This window comes from Artemia franciscana, chromosome 1, assembly GCF_032884065.1.
Source record: "Artemia franciscana chromosome 1, ASM3288406v1, whole genome shotgun sequence".
In the NCBI taxonomy this organism is placed as follows: domain Eukaryota; kingdom Metazoa; phylum Arthropoda; class Branchiopoda; order Anostraca; family Artemiidae; genus Artemia; species Artemia franciscana.
The window spans coordinates 66,993,879-67,014,866 of NC_088863.1; the positions used below are offsets into that span (position 1 = coordinate 66,993,879).

General features: G+C 32.8%; 1 protein-coding gene and 1 long non-coding RNA gene across 5 annotated transcripts in view; one reads left to right on the plus strand and one right to left on the minus strand.

The window, feature by feature from the left end:
* The window catches only part of LOC136033165 (uncharacterized), a 73,144-nt gene extending 63,112 nt beyond the window's left edge, over positions 1 to 10,032 (plus strand). The window contains exon 2 of the long non-coding RNA XR_010618869.1: positions 9,017 to 10,032. This is a non-coding gene — a long non-coding RNA (uncharacterized LOC136033165). The remainder of the gene's footprint in view (positions 1 to 9,016) is intronic.
* Positions 1 to 20,988, minus strand: part of LOC136033137 (neuropathy target esterase sws-like) — a 201,282-nt gene that overhangs the window by 105,420 nt on the left and 74,874 nt on the right. For all 4 annotated transcript variants that reach the window (XM_065713787.1, XM_065713796.1, XM_065713805.1 and 1 more), the window contains exons 11-14: positions 20,018 to 20,111; positions 17,221 to 17,423; positions 14,139 to 14,412; positions 11,440 to 11,578 (exon numbers count right to left, since the gene is read on the minus strand). In XM_065713787.1, the coding sequence (XP_065569859.1) occupies positions 11,440 to 11,578; positions 14,139 to 14,412; positions 17,221 to 17,423; positions 20,018 to 20,111 (710 nt within the window). The remainder of the gene's footprint in view (positions 1 to 11,439; positions 11,579 to 14,138; positions 14,413 to 17,220; positions 17,424 to 20,017; positions 20,112 to 20,988) is intronic.

Consider the following 20,988-nt stretch of genomic DNA (forward strand, 5'->3'; position numbering starts at 1 on the left):
TTATCCCAGTGTTGGTCATTCTCCAATAAATTCAGAGCTTGGAATGCACTACGGTAAGTGTCATGTATAGTACCGTTTACAGTTCTCAAATACTCAAAGGATGTCGGACCGGGTACATTCACCAAAAGCAGGCGTAGAAAGAAGCATTCATGTTGATTGGGGTGAACGGTGTAGAGTCTTCCTATCGTGGTATCTTTGAAGATGGTAGGTTGGCCGTCGACTGACTTACCCTGTTTTCGACGTTCAAATACTTTATTTTTAGTATTCCACGTGTAATACGAAGGCTCTTCAGTATACAGCAGTTTTTTTGCAAAAGAATCATTTTTGCAAAGCGAAAAAAAAGCTGTTAATGTTGTATCCGGTGGATTCAGGGAATCCACCCTGATTCCCTGAATCCACAGGGAATATCCATATATATAGATAGATATAATTCTAAAATTGTCAGGTAATTTTCTATTTTGAAATAAAAACTAAAAATTATTGCTCAGACAACATAAATATTTTTGATATTTACATAATAGCTTTAGTGGTTCTGGACTGAAAACTAAATATGCTAGTCAAATTAGGAATTGCAATCTTTTAGGTTGAAAAGGCAGATCCATTGGAATCATGAGAATGCGTGGAATAAGAAAAGCCTCACCCTCAAAAGGCCCTGTCAAGATTGTTGCCTCTATTACGTTATAACAGACATAACACGTCATTTGTGTCCCGGTGTCCCGGTCTGTAGTTTTGTTAGTCGACAAACATGACGTCAGACGACAAACAACTTCATGACAACATACAGCTCAATCCTTATAATGACGTCAGTCGACAATTATAATGTTGTTATGAAATATTACAGAAATATTGTTAACAGAAATATTAATGTTGTCGACAAATATTAATGACGTCAGTCGACAAACATGACGTCAGTCGACACACAAACATGACGTCAGTCGACAGACAGACAAACAACTTATTTTTATATATATAGATTTATATATCTTCTATATATATATAAATAAGTTGTTTGTCTGTCTGTCGACTGACGTCATTATAAGGATTGAGCTGTCATGTTTGTTATGACGATGCTTAGTATATGACGTCATTATAAGTATTTAAGAAAATCGTTCAAAGACAAATTTTTAATTGTAAGAAGATCGTTGAAAGAGAAATTTTGAATTGTAAAATGACTGAAGAACCTACAATGGCAACAACCAAGGAAGCTGCTCAAAGAGTCTATGCCAGAAGACTTGCGGCTGATAGAGAAAGTAAGAAAAGAAAGCGTGCCGAGGAATCACAAGAACAGCATGAAAACAGGCTTGCGGTTGATAGAGAAAGTAAGAAAGGAAAGCGTGCCGAGGAGTCACAAGAACAGCATGAAAACAGGCTTGCGGCTAAAGAACGCAAAACCGCGCAGTTAGATGAAAATCCACCTGGACAGCGAGAGTCAAAACATATCAAAACTGAAAATGATAGCGATGATGATTGGGTTTGGAATTTTGACTTGGATAAGGTCATCAATGCCTACCAGATTTTAGTTTAAAAAAAACAAAGGTTCGGCGATATATATTTCATAGTGACGCTGAAAAATAAAGAAGAAAAAGAAAACTGAAAAAAGAGAAAAGGTAAAAAACTAAAAAGAAAAAACACTCAAAGAGAAATTACAGACCGGGACACAAATGACGACCGGGACAGAGGGAATATAAATGAAAACCTGACAATCTATTTATATGGACAGACAATGTGACAGCAAAGAATGTTGTATATTCGCAAGTTTTACGTAGTTAAAAATCTATATATATAAAAAATAAGTCGTTTGTTTGTGTGTCTGTCTGTCGACTGACGTTGTGTTTGTCCACATATGACGTCTGAATTATTTCATCATATACCAATTCAAAAAAGAATGTATTCAAGCCGAAGAGTAGCTGGAGTTGGTAAAGCATTATGTTCCAGGTTCTAGGTCCGAGAGGTTCCAGGTTCGAACCTTGGCTTTAGCATTAATACAAAAGATGAAAAAAACTAAAAAAGGTAAAAACTACAAAAAAAAACTAAAAAGAAAATACTGAAAAAAAAACTAAAAAAAACTAAAAAAAAAAAGGTAAAACTACAAAAAAAAACTAAAAAGAAAAAAAACTAAAAACTAATAAAAACTAAAAACTGAAAAAGAAAAAAAACTAAAAAAAAAACTGAAAAACTAGAATGTAAAAACTGGAAATTGCATAAATATTTCGAAATATTTTGACAATAGATAAAAGTAATTCGAAAAAGAAAAATGGTAAAAAACTAAAAAAAAACTAAGAGAAAAAACTAAAAAAAAAAATTAAAAATTAAAAAAATTAAAAAAAGAAAAAACCTAAAAAGAAAAAACGTAAAAAAATAAAAAGATAAAAAAACTAAAAAAAAACTAAAAAAGCTAAAAACTAAAAAAAGAAAAAACTAAAAAAAAACTGGGAATTGCACAAATATTTCAATATATTTTGACAATAGATTAAAGTAATTCGAAAACCTTAAAACAGATACCCCAAATTTGAGGTTTAATTTAAATTGTTGGAGCTTTAGCATGCTTGGCACGTAAAGATTTTTCCAAGTGTCAATGTTAGAATGAACATTGAGAAATTGAAGAAAACAAATCAATAAAAAGAAGAAACTAAAAAAAGAAAAAACTAAAAAAGAAAAAAAACTAAAGAAGAAACTGTATCTATATATATAAAAATCTATCTTCTATATATATAAAAATAAGTTGTCTGTCCGTTACGCCAGATTATATCTTAAATATATATAAAAATGAAACTAAACTGAAAAGCAAACTGAAACTAAAAATGTAGAAACTGGTAATTGCATAAATATTTCTATATATTTGACAATAGATTAAAGTAATTCGAAAACCTTATAACAGATATTTATAATTTGAGTTTTATTATAAATTGTCGAGTGTTTGCATGCTTGGTACGTAAAATTTTTTTCTAACATCAATGTTAGAATGACACGTAGAAATCTATTAATGTTTAAGTTTAAAATGACTGATGAACTTACAATGGCAAAAGCCGATGAAGATGCTCAAAGAGTCTATGCCAAAAAACTTGCTGCTGATAGAGAAAGTCAGAAAAGAAAGCGTGCCGAGGAATCAAAAAAACAGCAAGGAAACAGGCTTGAGGCTAAAGAACGCAAAACCGCGCAGTTAGATGAAGATCCACCTGGACAGCGAGAGTCAAAACATATCAAAACTGAAAATGATAGCGATGATGATTGGGTTTGGGATCTTGACTTGGATAAGGTCATCAATGCCTACCAGATTTTAGTTAAAAAAAACAAAGGTTCGGCGATATGTATTTCATAGTGAAGCTGAAAAATAAAGAAGAAAAAGAAAACTGAAAAAAGAAAAAATGTAAAAACTAAAAAAATACTAAAAAGAAAAAACACTCAAAGAGAAACTACAGACCGGGACACAAATGACGACCGGGACAGAGGGAATATAAATAACGACCGGGACACTCAAGGAGAATTTACAGACTGGGATACCGGGACACAAATGACGACCGGGACACAGGCAATATAAATGACGACCAGGACAACAATGACAACACCCGAGGAAGCTGCTCAAAACGAATGTATTCACGCCGAAGTAGCTGAGTTGGTAAAGCATTATGTTTCAGGTTCTATGTCCGAGAGGCTCCAGGTTTGAACCTTGGCTTTAGCATTAATACAAAAGAAGAAAAAAACTAAAAAGGTAAACACTACAAAAAAACTAAAAAGAAAAAATATATATATATATATTTATATCTTTTCCACAAAAATAATAATTTAGTGCTTCTGCTTAAAAACAGCAATCGAATTGATGCCTCCTGATACGCAACTATCAACAAAGTGGCAATCGTTGTGGTCGGTGATCAGTTCTTACCTCGAGATAATATTCTTTATAGGCGAAACAATCAGTTGACAAGAATTGCTTAAACTCATCGATGCTACGATGCCCTACAATATCCTGACGAATATAAATGACGCCCGGGACACTCAAATAGAAATCACAGACTGGGACACCGGGATACAAATGACGACGGGGACACAGGGAATATAAATGACGACCCGGACACAGGGGACACAACTACAACGGGGACGCCGGGGGCACAGGGAGATATATAAATGACGACGGCAACAAAGGAAATGGTCGATTAGCAATCACCATCAACAAAGCTCAAGGGCAATCAATAGAATCATGAGGTATAGATCTGAATACGGATTGTTTTCCCATGGACCATTAAGCGTTGCATCTTCAAGAGTCGGTAAACCTGACAATCTATTAAAAACTACAAAAAAAACTAAAAACTAATAAAAAAAATAAAAAAGCTAAAAAACTAAAAAAACTAAAAAAACTAAAAAGGTAAAAAACTAAAAAACTAAAAACTAAAAAAAAACTAAAAAAAAGGAAAAAACTGAAAAATAAGCTAAAATAAAGGTAAAAACCAATAAAAAACTAAAAAAAAAATGAAAAAACTAAAAAAAGGCAAAAACTACAAAAAAAACTAAAAACTAATAAAAAAAAGTAAAAAAACTAAAAAAACTAAAAAAACTAAAAAAAGGTAAAAAACTAAAAAAAAATAGAAAATAAAAAAAACTAAATAAAGGAAAAAAAACTGAAAAATAAGCTAAAATAAAGGTAAAAACCAATAAAAAACTAAAAAGAAAAAAAGGAAAAAACTAAAAAAAATTTTCATCTAAAAAACTAAAAAAACTAAAAAAGGTAAAAACTAAAAGAACTAAAAAAGAAAAAAATAAATGACGACACTCAAAGAGAAAGCGACCAGGACAAAAGGAATGTTCGATTACCAATCAACAAAGCACCGGGACACAGGGAGTATAAATGACGACCAGGACATAAGTAAAAAAAAAAACTAACAAAACTAAAAAGAAGGTAAAAACTACAAAAAAAAAAGAAAAAAAAACTAAAAACTAATAAAAAAACTAAAAAATCTAAAATCTAAATAAACTAAAAAAGAAAAAAAAGGAAAAAAATAAAGGAGAAAAACAAAACTAAAAAACGAATGTACATACAGACCGGGACACCGGGATACAAATGACGACCGGGACACAGGGAATATAAATGACGACCGGGACACAGGGACACAACTACAACGGGGACACCGGGGGAAACAGGGGGATATAAATGACGACCGGGACACCGGGACAGGGAATGGTCGATTAGCAATCACCATCAACAAAGCTCAAGGGCAATCATTAGAATCATGAGGTATAGATCTGAATACAGATTGTTTTCCCATGGACCATTATATGTTGCATGTTCAAGAGTCGTAAACCTGACAATCTATTTATATGCAAAGACAATGGGACAGCAAAGAATGTTGTATATTCGCAAGTTTTACGTAGTTAAAACCATATATATATATATATATATATATATATATATATATATATATATATATATATATATATATATATATATATATATATATATATATATATATATATATATATATATATATATATATTATATATATATATATATATATATATATATATATATATATATATATATATTTATATATATATATATATATATCTATCTATATTCACAGGTGGGACATAGGGACACCACTACAATGGCGCGTAACTATTATGGCGCGTAACGACTTACGCGCGCGGAGGGCTTGGGGGGCGCGAAGCGCCCCCACCAACTAGGTGTTGGGGTGGCGCGAAGCGCCACCCCAACAGCTAGTATATATATAAAAATAAGTTGTCTGTCTGTGGATCTGTCAGGTGACGTCATGTTTCTGTGTTGACTGACGTCATGTTTTCGATCGACGAAATTACAGACCGGGACATCGGGACACAAATGACGACCGGGACATAGGGAACATAAATGACGACCGGGACACTCAAAGAGAAAGCGACCGGGACACAAGGAATGTTCGATTAGCAATCACCATCAACAAAGCACCAGGACACAAATGACGACCGGGACACAGGGAATATAAATGACAACGACTGACGTCATGTTTGTGAACTGATGAAATTACATACCGGGACACCGGGACACAAATGACGACCGGGACACAGGGAATATAAATGACGACCGGGAACCTCAAAGAGAAATTACAGACTGGGACACCCGGACACAAATCACGACCAGGACACGGGGAATATAAATGACGACCGGGACACAGGGACACAACTACAACGGGGACGCCGGGGGCAAAGGCGGGATATATAAATGACGACCGGGACACAGGGATTGTTCGAATAGAAATTACAGACCGGGACACCGGGACACAAATGACGACCGGGACACCGGGACACAGGGAATATAAATGACGACCGGGACACTCAAAGAGATATTACAAACTGGGACACCGGGACACAAATGACAACCGGGATACAGGGAATATAAATGACGACCGGGACACAGGGACACATCATTAGAATAATGAGGTATAGATCTGAATACGGATTGTTTTTCCCATGGACAATTATATGTTGCATGTTCAAGAGTCAGTAAACCTGACAATCTATTTATATGCACAGACAATGGGACAGCGAAGAATGTTGTATGTTCGCACGTTTTACGTAGTTAAAAACATATATATATATATATATATATATATATATATATATATATATATATATATATATATATATATATATATATATATATATATATATATATATATATATATATATATATATATATATATAATATATATATATATATATATATATATATATATATATATATATATATATATATATATATATATATATATAATATATATATATATATATATATATATATATATATATATATATATATATATATATATATATATATATATATATATATATCTATTCACAGGTGGGACACAAGGACACAACTACAATGGCGCGTAACTAATATGGCGCGTAACGACTTACGCGCGCGGGGGGGCTTGGGGGGGCGCGAAGCGCCACCCCAACAGCTAGTATATATATATTATATATATATACTAGCTGTTGGGGTGGCGCTTCGCGCCACCCCAACACCTAGTTGGTGGGGAGCTTCGCGCCCCCCCAAGCCCCCCCGCGCGCGTAAGTCGTTACGCGCCATATTAGTTACGCGCCATTGTAGTTGTGTCCCTGTGTCCCACCTGTGAATATAGATAGATTTATATATGTGTTTCAAACTACGTAAAAATTGCGAATATACAACATTCTTGGCTTTCCCACTACTGGGAGCTTTCCGTTTCCAATTGCCAGCAATTGATCTGAAAATGTTTGACCAGAGTCATCGTTACACAGACAGACAACTTATTTTTATATATATAGAAGATATATATATATATATATATATATATATAATATATATATAAATATATATATATATATATATATATATATATATATATATATATATATATATATATATATATTTTCTTTTTAGTTTTTTTGTAGTTTTTACCTTTTTTAGTTTTTTTCTTCTTTTGTATTTATGCTAAAGCCAAGGTTCAAACCTGGAGCCTCTCGGACCTAGAACCTGAAACATAACGCTTTACCAACTCAGCTACTTCGGCTTGAATACATTCGTTTTGAGCAGCTTCCTCGGGTGTTGCCATTGTAGGTTCTTCAGTCATTTTACAATTAGAAATTTCTCTTTCAACGGTCTTCTTACAATGAAAAATTTTTCTTTGAACGATATTCTTAAATACCTGTGTCCTGGTCGTCATTTATATTCCCTGTGTCCCGGTCGTCATTTGTGCCCCGGTATCCCAGTCTGTAATTTCTCTTTGAGTGTCCCGGTCGTTATTTATATTCCCTCTGTCCCGGTCGTCATTTGTGTCCCGGTCTGTAATTTCTCTTTGAGTGTTTTTTCTTTTTAGTATTTTTTAGTTTTTTACATTTTTTCTTTTTTCAGTTTTCTTTTTCTTCTTGCCATTGTAGGTTCTTCAGTCATTTTACAATTAGAAATTTCTCTTTCAACGGTCTTCATACAATTAAAAATTTGTCTTTGAACGATATTCTTAAATACCTGTGTCCTGGTCGTCATTTATATTCCCTGTGTCCCGGTCGTTATTTATATTCCCTCTGTCCCGGTCGTCATTTGTGTCCCGGTCTGTAATTTCTCTTTGAGTGTTTTTTCTTTTTAGTATTTTTTAGTTTTTTACATTTTTTTCTTTTTTCAGTTTTCTTTTTCTTCTTTATTTTTCAGCTTCACTATGAAATACATATCGCCGAACCTTTGTTTTTTTAACTAAAATCTTATAGGCATTGATGCCCTTATCCAAGTCAAAATCCCAAACCCAATCATCATCGCTATCATTTTCAGTTTTGATATGTTTTGACTCTCGCTGTCCAGGTGGATCTTCATCTAACTGCGCGGTTTTGCGTTCTTTAGCCTCAAGCCTGTTTCCTTGCCGTTCTTTTGATTCCTCGGCACGCTTTCTTTTCTGACTTTCTCTATCAGCAGCAAGTTTTTTGGCATAGACTCTTTGAGCATCTTCATCGGCTTTTGCCATTGTAAGTTCATCAGTCATTTTAAACTTAAACATTAATAGATTTCTACGTGAACATATATGTCTTAAATACCATTAATGACTTCACCGTCAAAGCAAAAATGACGACAACTAATTTCATGACGTCAGCCGACACAGAAACATGACGTCACCTGATCCACAGATCCACAGACAGACAACTTATTTTTATATATATAGAAGATATATCTATATATATAAAAATAAGTTGTCTGTGGATGGATGGATGGATGGATGTGTGGATGGATGTGTCAGGTGACGTCACCTGAAAAAACTGGATTAGGTGACGTCAAAACTGAAAAAACTAAAAAAAGGCAAAAGCTACAAAAAAAACTAAAAACTAATAAAAAAAATAAAAAAGCTAAAAAACTAAAAAAACTATAAAGGTAAAAACCAATAAAAAACTAAAAAAAAAACTGAAAAAACTAAAAAAGGCAAAAACTACAAAAAAAAACTAAAAACTAATAAAAAAAGTAAAAAAGCTAAAAAACTAAAAAAACTAAAAAAACTAAAAAAAGGTAAAAAACTAAAAAAAATAAAAAATAAAAAAAAACTAAAAAAAAGGAAAAAACTGAAAAATAAGCTAAAATAAAGGTAAAAACCAATAAAAAACTAAAAAAAAAAGGAAAAAACTAATAAATGACGACACTCAAAGAGAAAGCGACCAGGACAAAAAACTAAAAAAAAAGGCAAAAACTACAAAAAAACTAAAAACTAATAAAAAAAATAAAAAAGCTAAAAAACTAAAAAAACTAAAAAAAGGTAAAAAACTAAAAAAACTAAAAACTAAAAAAAAACTAAAAAAGGTAAAAACTAAAAGAACTAAAAAAGAAAAAAATAAATGACGACACTCAAAGAGAAAGCGACCAGGACAAAAGGAATGTTCGATTAGCAATCAACAAAGCACCGGGACACAGGGAGTATAAATGACGACCAGGACACAAGTAAAAAAAAAAATTAACAAAACTAAAAAGAAGGTAAAAACTACAAAAAAACTAAAAAGAAAAAAAAAACTAAAAACTAATAAAAAAACTAAAAAATCTAAAAATCTAAATAAACTAAAAAAGAAAAAAAAAGGAAAAAAATAAAGGAGAAAAACAAAACTAAAAAACGAATGTATATACAGACCGGTACACCGGGATACAAATGACGACCGGGACACAGGGAATATAAATAACGACCGGGACACAGGGACACAACTACAACGGGGACACCGGGGGAAACAGGGGGATATAAATGACGACCGGGACAAAAAAACTAAAAAGAAATAAAAACTAAAAACTAATAAAAAAAACTAAAAAATCTAAAAATCTAAATAAGCTAAAAAAGAAAAAAAAGGAAAAAAATAAAGGAGAAAAACAAAACTAAAAAACGAATGTATATACAGACCGGGACACCGGGATACAAATGATGACCGGGACCCGGGACACAGGGAATATAAATGACGACCGGGACACAGGGACACAACTACAACGGGGACACCGGGGGAAACAGGGGGATAACCTGACAATCTATTTATATGCAAAGACAATGGGACAGCAAAGAATGTTGTATATTCGCAAGTTTTACGTAGTTAAAACCATATATATATATATATATCTATATTCACAGGTGGGACATAGGGACACAACTACAATGGCGCGTAACTATTATGGCGCGTAACGACTTACGCGCGCGGGGGGGCTTGGGGGGGGGCGCGAAGCGCCCCCACCAACTAGGTGTTGGGGTGGCGCGAAGCGCCACCCCAACAGCTAGTATATATATATATATATATATATATATATATATATATATATATATATATATATGTGTGTGTGTGTGTGTTATGGCAGTTCCATCAATCTGAGCGAGTCAAAAATGAAACTGAGGAGCAGACACACATGGTTAGAAAAAAGAAAACAAAAAGTTTGCGGCTTAGTAGTAATCGTTCTTAGAAACCAAACTTACTGTAATAATCAAATATCTTTGAATAGACTTCAGTCTGAACAGACATTAGATTGCTTAATGAGCAAAAAACTGATAATTGCAAAATTATTTTAAAGATTTTGACAAGGGATCACAACAATTCCAAAACCTTAAATTGAAAACCAAAAGTTTGAATCTTAGTGGAAATCGTTTAGAGTTCAGACTTGCTGCAATAATAAAATATTTTTGAATAAACTTAGTATGAAGACGTTAAATTGCCTAAAAAATATAAAACTAGTTTTTATAACAAAATGTTTGTCTTTACTTTAACAAACGATTACAACAATTCCAAAACCTTAAAAAAGAAAACTAAAGTTTGAAACTTAGTAGAAATTGTTATTAGAAATCGGACTTTCTGTGATAATCAAATATCTTTGAATAGACTAGGGAATGACAAGACATTAAATTGCGTAAAGAGCAAAAAAATGGTAATTTCAAAACTGTTTGTAAATATTTTAACAAGGGATTACAACAATCCAAAAACCTTAAAAACAAAACCAAAAGTTTGAAGTTTAGTTGAAATCGGACACTAAATTAATTAAGCCTCAAAAACTGCTAATTGCAAAAATACTTTCTATATTTTAACAAGGGATTACAACAATTCAAAAACCTTACAAAAAAAACCAGAAGTTTGGAGCTTTGTAGTCAGTCGGCGTTAGACATCGGACTTGCTTAAACAATCAAATATCTTTCAAAAGATACAGTATTCGGAAAAATTTGTATCCTGAGATATTCTGGCCTCTAGATTACATCACCATTGCAAAAACGTTGTCATATTTGTCACACTTAGGTGGAAAAATTAAAGATTTTCACGTATGGAGAAGTTTACATCAAATTATATACATTATATATATATATATATATATATATATATATATATATATATATATATATATATATATATATATATATATATAATTTAACCTAATCAGTTGAAACAATAAGATTTCGCTCTTAATAAAGAATATTAGCTTACCGGCAATTTTGCGGAACAAAACATTTATGAGTCGCAGAATGACCGACGGATGCTTTAATTTTATATAGTTGAGCAATCCATGAGGTAGACTGGTAAGTTCGGTGTCACGTACTGCCATTACCGTTGTATTTCGCTTGGACTGCAAACAAAAACATTTTTTTTCTTTTTTTAATGTTATATCATATTAATTCGTTTGTTGGCATTGGGAATATTATTTGACAAGTTATTTAATATTCTGTTGTACAATTTATTAATTATTTGAGTTATTTTGATTTCTGATTCTTTTTAGTGCAGTTTACTGGAACTTTAATGGAAGACATTAGCTTACCGCAAATTCTGCAGAATTCTTTAAGCAATTTCTCATTCACTGCTGATACGCCCTTTTGATAACATGCATGCATACGGTGTGTTTGATGTAGTTTAATACTCCCCTTAACATTCCCTCAAAGTTTCATATCAATACTCTTTGTCTTAGAGGAAGTAGTTGTAACAATAGTAGAATAATGATAGTAAAAGTATTGTAATAGTAGTAGCAGTAGTAGTTGCATGCACGAATTGCCTTTTGGTTGGTTCAACCCCCCCCCCCCCCCCTCAATAAGCCTTTAAGGTCAAAACTTAATGCTCAAAGCCGTTCCTAGTACACTGTAAATTTGTCCTTTTGATAGCATCCATGCATACGGTGAGCGTGTTTTGATTTAGTTCAACATTACCCTCATTATTTTCTGGAAGTTTTGCCTCTATACCCTCAGCACTAGTAGCAGCATGCATATTGTGCCTTTCCAATCGCTCTCCACCTCCCTCAACATATCTAACGGGTTTCAAATTAATGCTACAAGCTATTCCTGAGCATTCCTTGTACGCCCTTTTGGCAATATGTAGGCAAACAGTATTTTAATTTAGTTAAACATCCCCATCACCATTATATGAATTTTTCAATTTAATACTTTTAGCCTTAGTAGTAGTAATATTCCTACTGTCATCAGCAGTACTAGTCGTAGTAGAAACACTATCCACATAGCACCTTTAATTAGTTCACTCTCCCCCCCCCCCCCCATTATCCTGAAAAAGCTATGAAAGTTGCAACTTAATTGCGTAAGCTGTTCCATTAATAGCTGTTACAGTTTTAATAGCAGCAGTATACACATAATGCCTTTTTGCTCTTTGAAAATCCTTCTTAAGATACCCAGAAAATTTCAACTTGACAGTCCAAGCTGTTTCTGAGAAATTAATAATGTCCCCTTTTGACAACGTGTAGGAAAATCATATGGTTTGATTTAAATCAGCGTATCCCTCCCAATACCCTTAGCCTATGCAGTAATGGTAGTAATAGTAGCAGCAATGATAGAAGTAACAGTAATAACATTAGAAGTGGTAGTATGCAAAAGTAACTTTTGGGTAGTTCACCATCCTCCTAAAAATACCTTGAAACTACTAATACTATTACCACTACCAGCTCGAAACAGCAAAAAGCCACTTGATTTTAGTGCATTCGACATATCATTTCAAGTAATGGGATTTTTTACCTCTGCCACTAATTCAAGCGTATAAATAGTCTAATCAAACAAAGTAAAACGAGTGTAAATAAAAATAAAGGACTGAAAAACGAATAAAAATACAAAAATCTTTGAATATGCAATGATGTATATATAAACACAAATACAAAATATAAAATAGTTTCTATATAAACTATAAAATTAAATTACCATGTAAAACAGAAACAATTAAAAAGATATAGGAAATAAATAAGTGACTATTGGAGAATAAAAGATCAGAAGCCAAACAGGCATCCCACGACAAAACAAATACGAAAATCTTAAAAAACAGAGACTTGACCAGTCACATGACAAATGCGCTTTTATGCAATTTCGGTCAGTCAGTATAATTACTGAAAGTAGATTATACTAATGTGAACAACATTTAATCAAATTACGGTCGACTGAACTACAACTGAGATTTCGCATTACGCCGCGGAAACTTTCATACCGGATTAACTTAAAACTTCACCAGATTTTACGATACGAAGCAATTTTTTTGTCAAATGCACAGTTGCCAAGTAGACTCAATATAGTTTTAAACCATAAGCTTATGCTATGTTTCCAAAAAGTGAAAATAAAAGCACTGAAATAGAATTTCCGGATATAATAAACTAGTGATTAAAAAGAGAGAAAAAACTAAATAATAATGTTATAAATAAAGAAATAGTCTTATATATATATATATATATATATATATATATATATATATATATATATATATATATATATATATATATATATATATATATATATATATATATATATATATATATATATATATATATGAGTAAATAGAAATACAAAAAAAAAATTTTGTATTTTCTACAAAATTTCTTTCTGATAAAGATGAAAAAATTCGTAGAAACCCCCTTCACACTTGATTAAAACTTGAATCAACATTCCGTATTTAAGTTATTCAATAGCTTACTCATACTGTGATGTTTTAGATGCGTGATGATTGTAATGATTTTGATTGTAATGATTGTGAAGATTTTGGACGGTGATAATAATCATTTTATATGTTGGCCTCATTCAAACAGACTCGTTAAAGTGTTAAATGTAATACTTGAGAAACGTAACTTAACCAGTTATGCAAATATGCATAGAAATATGTATATGTCCTGTGTAAATCTTTTAACAGTAAATATACAAAGTATAACTAACCTCGTTAATAAATTCCACAATTCCTACTAGATCACCTTTTCCATATTCCCCAATTAACTCCTTTTTACCATCAGACTGAGCAGCTACCGAGCGAAGGCGACCACTCAGCACGACAAATGTGGAGTCGGCCTCGTCGCCTTGGCGGAAAAGAGCAAGCCCAGACTCTAACAAATGCCAATCAAGCGCGAAGTCAAGCTGGCGGACAAAAGGCGAAAGACGCGCTATTACTGTCCTTGCGACGTAAAGAAAGACCTTCGGGTTTCGTTTGGCGACGCTAGAATAAGGAGAAGTATATAACTGGTACTAAGGAAATTATAACAGCGTTTCAGAACAACATTAATACTGAATTTCAAAGTTTCTAAAATAATTTTTTTTTCTTATTTTCGACTACAATCAATGCTGCTATTATTCATATGTAACAATTTATATAACAACTATTATTATTATAGTTCATTATTCAACATAATTTTTTATGTTTTTTTTTACATTTTCATTAAATTGTTGTACTATATTGAATATCAGCGCTATCCATTTGAGCATCAGATTACTGACCTTTCATATTTTACATGAACAGTCAAAGATGTGTCTGTCCCTCTGTCTGTCGCTTATGCATTACCATACTGTTCGCTTGATCGCCAAGAAACTCGACCAAGTTTTGAATGCAGTCATAGGAAGGTTTTAGGCATACCCCCCCCCCTCCAAGTCTATCTTAATACTTTTCAAGCTGATTAAAATTAATCACCCCTCGATACAAGTAAATGACGGCATTTTTTACTGCATTTTCTGGACATTTGATTAACGGGTTAGTTGACTAGGAATTCTGTCATCTAGTAGCCTACACTTCCAGAATTGAAAAAAAAAACTTTTTTTTTTGTGAACTCTCCAAATTTGGTATTCAACAACACCTTTTAAATTTAAAACTACTATTATAATTTTAAATATGAGTAGGAATTTTGGCAGAGGAATTTGTCGGGGGGGGGGGGGGTAGGGGAAGGCATATCCGATGCAAAGGGATTTTTTATGTTAAAATGAATTTAACTTGCCCATTTTTTTTTACGATGTTTGCATATGTAAGTAAAACAAATTAACTGAATAATTTATAATTACCTAATTAATTCCGTAAATTAAATAAACATAGGCTAGAGGACAAGTTTAGGTACTCGTTAATTAAACGAAGAACCCTAAAAAATTACGCTCTATAAAACCTGAGCAAACTGGTTTAATAGCTACAACGGCAAGTGACAGGTAAAAGAACACATTGGACTTGCACAGTTGGAGCTATATCTTTCCATATTAGGGGTGGGTTAGAATAATGTATTTTGACAGCGTGAAGTTAGAAAACAGTTCTTACTTCATAATACGCAGAATAATTGTGGCTAACACACTTTGCAAGCACACCTACTATACTTTACCCCCACCACACCTCTTATGTGCAAATAAATAGCACAAATTATCTAAGTCCAATACATTCTATCACCCGTGTTCAAATATTATAAATTTATTGATTCTTAAAGGCAACTACACCTTCTTAGACTACTTGGCACCTTATGTCTGTAACTTAATTCTTTGTCTTTTTTTTACCATCTATTCAGTTTTCAAGAGCTTCGAGCTTCTCAAATACTAGTTATTAAGTAAAAATAAGTAAATTAGCAAGCAATCAAGAAAGTAAGATAAATTATGTGTGAATAATAGATAGCAAGTAAGATAGAGAGAACTAAAAAAAAGAAAATGAATAATTTTAACGATTAAGCAACCTTTTCAAAGGCTTTTTTTCAGTTTTCAGAAAGAATTGTGTAAGTCAGAACTGTATAGCAAGCTGCTGGTCAACCACGTAAGAAAATTATATGACAGAATGATTAATATATTCAAAAAAATTTTACATACAGATATAACATATGATTAATATAAAATAAATCAAAGTGAAAATAAATTAATACAAAAATAATATAAATGCAATCTAAATCTTAAAAATTGGCAGCATAATTCTGTTACTGAGTATGCTACCACAAAGCTAAAGCAACATTTTAATAAAACAAACTTAGAGATTTTTTTATTTAGACAAAAGTTAATAAATGTAGATAAATGTAATACAGGAAGGATTGGTACAAGAGTAATAAACTATTTCTATCTTAAAAAGCTTCTTTCTTAAAAATTTGTAATTTTTCAAAAAAAAGAATTCTGCAAATTTCTATTCCTAAAAACTATTTCAATCTTTCAACCATTGATTTCATCCAGCCATTACAATGTTTAAACAGTTCGTACCTGAGAGTTAAAGTAAAGAGCAAACTTTATCAAAAGATACCAAAAAACGCGCACATAACATAATGCGAAAAAAAGATAGCATAGTCTAATGCATTCCTAAAAAAAAACAGGATTTCATTTTGATTCTAAATGTATAAATAAATTGATTTGGAAAAATTACTGAAAATTAACTCAATCTGAGAAATCGAGATTGTTTCTAAAAAAGAGTTCAATCTTCAGTACAACTAGACAATCAAATTTAGCATCTTTTCTAACCATACACTGTCCAACACTGTGCTACACGGGAACCTACCTACAATAAACCTAAAGAAACACGGAATTTCATGCTTTTCAAAAGAGACTTTGGATAGTTGGAATGACCAGCTTATTTGATCTCAAAAATCATTTACACCTGACATTGTAATAATCTCAAAGACATGAAAAGATTAGTCAATAGATAACAAATTAATCAAAACGTAATCGCAACAAGGGAAAAGCCAGACGTTCCCCAAAATATAAACCTTTTTTCATGAATAATTTGAGCTAAAGGTTGATGATATATAAACGAGTAATCACAGATCATTCCGAAAGAGACAGATATATACATTTTAAAGAATATAATTACTATTTCGAAATAAGATACATTTTACTAAGCACATAATATTAAATCCCATTAAAGACTAATTGGAGTTTCAATAAAAATGGCTGAATTGAATCCTCGAGTGCAGACTCTAAGAGGATAAAATTATATAAGACTGAGATAAGATGTGTGAAGATTTATTTTTATTTTATTTTCCATAAAACCATACGAAAAATAAGAAGTTTTTGAATAAGCAGTTACCTTGCGAAGCACTTTCTTGACACTGTTGCCAAGATTGCTGGACCACTGGTTTTCACTGTGAACACACTAGGTTCCCCTGTAAGAATTGCCAGACCACCAGCCACTTCACCAACACGAACATGAAAAATAGTTGCGTCTTCTTTTCCTGGAGCAGCTTGTGTTACAACAAGACTACCAGAAATCACATAGATAAGAGCTGCATCCTAGAAAAAAAATGATTTAAAATAATTATTTTTTACTTTACCAACTAACTACATTACTTTCCAAGTGTGGCACTAACCTTTATTTTTAAATTAAATGGCTTAAAAATGGAAAAAAATGTCATTCTTTTTTTAGCAATGCCAATTGATAAAGTTGAAAACTCCTGGTGAGTTGTAAGAAACTAGGAGGAAGAAAGTTATTTTTAGGAGTGATCGTTGAAAACCCTGTCGTAGTCAGCAAAAAGAATATGTACTATGTTTCATTTATACACCCCTCCATCCCACCTGCAAAAACATGTAGCACGAATCTAACAGTTAATAAGTATTTTTGATACAATAATATACCTCCGATCACCCTTTAATCATCAAAACCTGACTAAAGAGGCAATAGATTAAAATTGGGAGATGTGAACCCTATCGCATAACAAGAGGAACTGATGTTCCTTCCAGTAAAAAAAGAAGAAAAAAGAAGAGTTAGCTTACCTGAATATCTTATTCGAAAAAAAAAATTGGAAGGACGCCCTTTGTTGCTTATAGTAAGAGCGATAAGGCTTCAACGTGTTCTTAGTATTAATTTTTTCCAGAGCCACTTCAGATAAAAGGGGGTGGGGCATATATTTGTTGAAAAATGTTGAGGAGCACCAAAACAAACTATGTGAGCGCTAGTTGTCAAAAGAATGTATCAGCATTATCTTAGAGACGACTAAGGGTGAAATCGATTGGAAGACTGCCAGCCTCTCCCCTAATACTTATGTTTAGATACCCCCTCCCCAAAACAGATCAAAATCCTAAAGAAAATATTTGTTCAAAATAGTCAAAAGATCTAACAACTCTGCCTCGGGGGAGGAAAAGTCTCCCAGAACCCCCGGGCTATGGCTTATAAATTACGTAATTTTTATTATTTACATGCAGGATTTATCATTCAAAAGAATGGAATGTTCGATCCTGGGTGTGTCCACAAAGGATAAGGGTGTTAAGGTGAAACTTCAGGGAACCTTGAGAGAGATGTTGAGCTAAATCAAAAGACAATGTTTGCAATGTGTCAATAAAAGCTATCAAAAAGGCAAATCTTAAATATCTTAGGTGCGATTAAAGGTATTAAATTGAAACTTTAATGACCACTAAAACTCTGCTGCTGCACCTGCGACTGCATTAGACTGGAAATCGCGAACGCGACAAATTGCGACTATGACTGGGACTACGTTAAATATTGTTAAATGGGATTATGTTATATGGCTAGGTAAATGTTCAGAGATGTTGACCAAAATCAAAACACACTGCATGCATGCTGGTGTTCAGACTGGAAATTACAAATGCCACAAGTTGCATTATGACAGGGACTACTTCCGCCTGTGAACACTTCCAGAAAATGTTCCTTCCTAAACATAGAAGACAGCAGGTTGCATTTTTCATGAGCAGTAACCGGCAATCCAGAAACGACAATTTTCCTTTAAGGAACTGATGTTGGAGGCATAATCAGAATACTACCACTACAGTCAACTCACTGTAAATGTGTATCAATTTATCCCCTCCCCTGAAGTCAAAATTTAAAATCAGTTTTCTTTATCGAATCAAATTGCATAGTGTCCTCAAAATTAGTTCAAATTTTTCATCAACATTTCTAGAAGGTTTGAGCTTAATACTTGATATTAAGAGCCTTATTTCAATAGGGCCACTACGGGCCCCAGACGAACTAGAATATGGCCCTGGGGATGTAGCTAAATAAACTAAAAGAATTCATTTGTGCCAAGTCTTTCAAAATAGTTTAAAATTATTTCAGGAGCGATTGAAATCTCAAGGAGGGTTAGGGGGCTGGACTGAAAATAAGTTTTGACTTCAATCTAATTTGTTGAAGATATTCAAATGAATACAGAAAACATTGAGTTTTTCAGACAATATTGAGTTAACATCAAGAAGCATCAGTTCATGTCCAAACTATACGTGGAAGACTTTGGTTGTTCCCATTATATTGTAGAGTCGATGGCACAAAAAGTCATACAAACATTTAGACTTTCATTGTCTAAGCTCCCAGACTTATAGTTTCATAAGAGGCCGAGGACAAAAAATATTGTGAATGAGCTGCAAAGGAAATAGTTATTAAGATATCCCTCTCAGGGGGAGTAAAAACAGAGACTAGATTCATAGTGAAGAGGAAGAGAATTAGTGTTAACACGGAAGAGGAAGCAGTTTTAATTCGTCGGGTTTCGACAAAACTATTCTACTACAAATTCAAATTTCCTCCAGATTTTGAAGTCGAGAGCTTATTAGAGTCCCATCTATACCAAGTGAGGTTTATAGCAATCTGGGGGCACATCGGAAGGTTCAGTGGGTTATTTTACTTTGAGAGGATGCATTTATAGTAACAAAAATATGCGTTCTTTATTCTCCACTATATCTTAAACTTTTTTAAAAGACAACAGGCATTTGTTCTGGGTCGGCTGAAAGGAACAACATCCCAAAAGATAAACGGCGTTTATCTATTATTAGTTATTAGTTTAAAAATTATCTATAATCTTTGAAATGAACATTGAAACATCCGCAAAGATGGCGTTTTTTGAACAATGAATAATATTTGAAATGAAGAAGAGCATTATTACCTTATGTGAATCTTGCTTCATAATCATGGCCTCACCAAGGAAATGTTTGATGGTCACCTCCTCAAGAACATCCGAACTTTTAGGATCAAGAAATCTAAAAATAAGGATCACTTTTTTTACTGTTTCTTTTTGTAGTTACCAGTGTTTGAAAATAAATAAAGTGTTACCATCTAAAAAGTGTATATGACCTACCTTATGTGAGAAAAAGTAAACAATTAAACCAAATGATGTTTGAGCAATATTTCATAAGCAATGTTTAACTATGTGAAATATACTAAAGAAATTTCGTAGGGAAGGCAAGGATGCGAGCAAGAGGGGGTCTACTAGCCTCGCCCCCCCCCCCCCAAGAAAAATCAAATTTTTAGAAATTATGGAAACTTCTATTTCAAATGATATATTTTTTTACTATAGCCATTTCCCAAAAAAAAAGTATTTGTGTACCTGCCTGTAGGCAGGCAAGGGAACATATTTCAATATCAAAAAATTATAAATAAAATTATTTGAGAAATATAGTTGAGTGCTCAAAATCAAATTCCATATTTAGATAAGATGTCCCTTTAGAGTAGAAGAGCTCTGGCAGGGTAATGGAGTATGTAGATGCAAATTTATTCTACTATCTCACATGTCTGTTACTCTAGGTGGCTCTGGAGCTACATGGCGTAATATACATTTTAAGGGCAGATTTCATGACAAATCCTGGTCTATGTCGACCTGGTAGAACTGTTAGTCTTTGTTGTTATTTCCTGTGGAGGATAGGAATCCGGAAGACATAGTTAACTTCTTCAGTTAGTATTTTACATTTTAAGCAACAAATCAAACTGTCAGCAAATCAGTTCTTTTTATCCCGTTTGAAGTGCTTTCAGGTTTAGAAACCGTCTACTCCCCCCCCCCTACCAAAAAAAGGTGAACGACTCTAAAAATAATCATTTGTTAAAAATTCGACGATCACAAAATATAATTAATATTTTCTC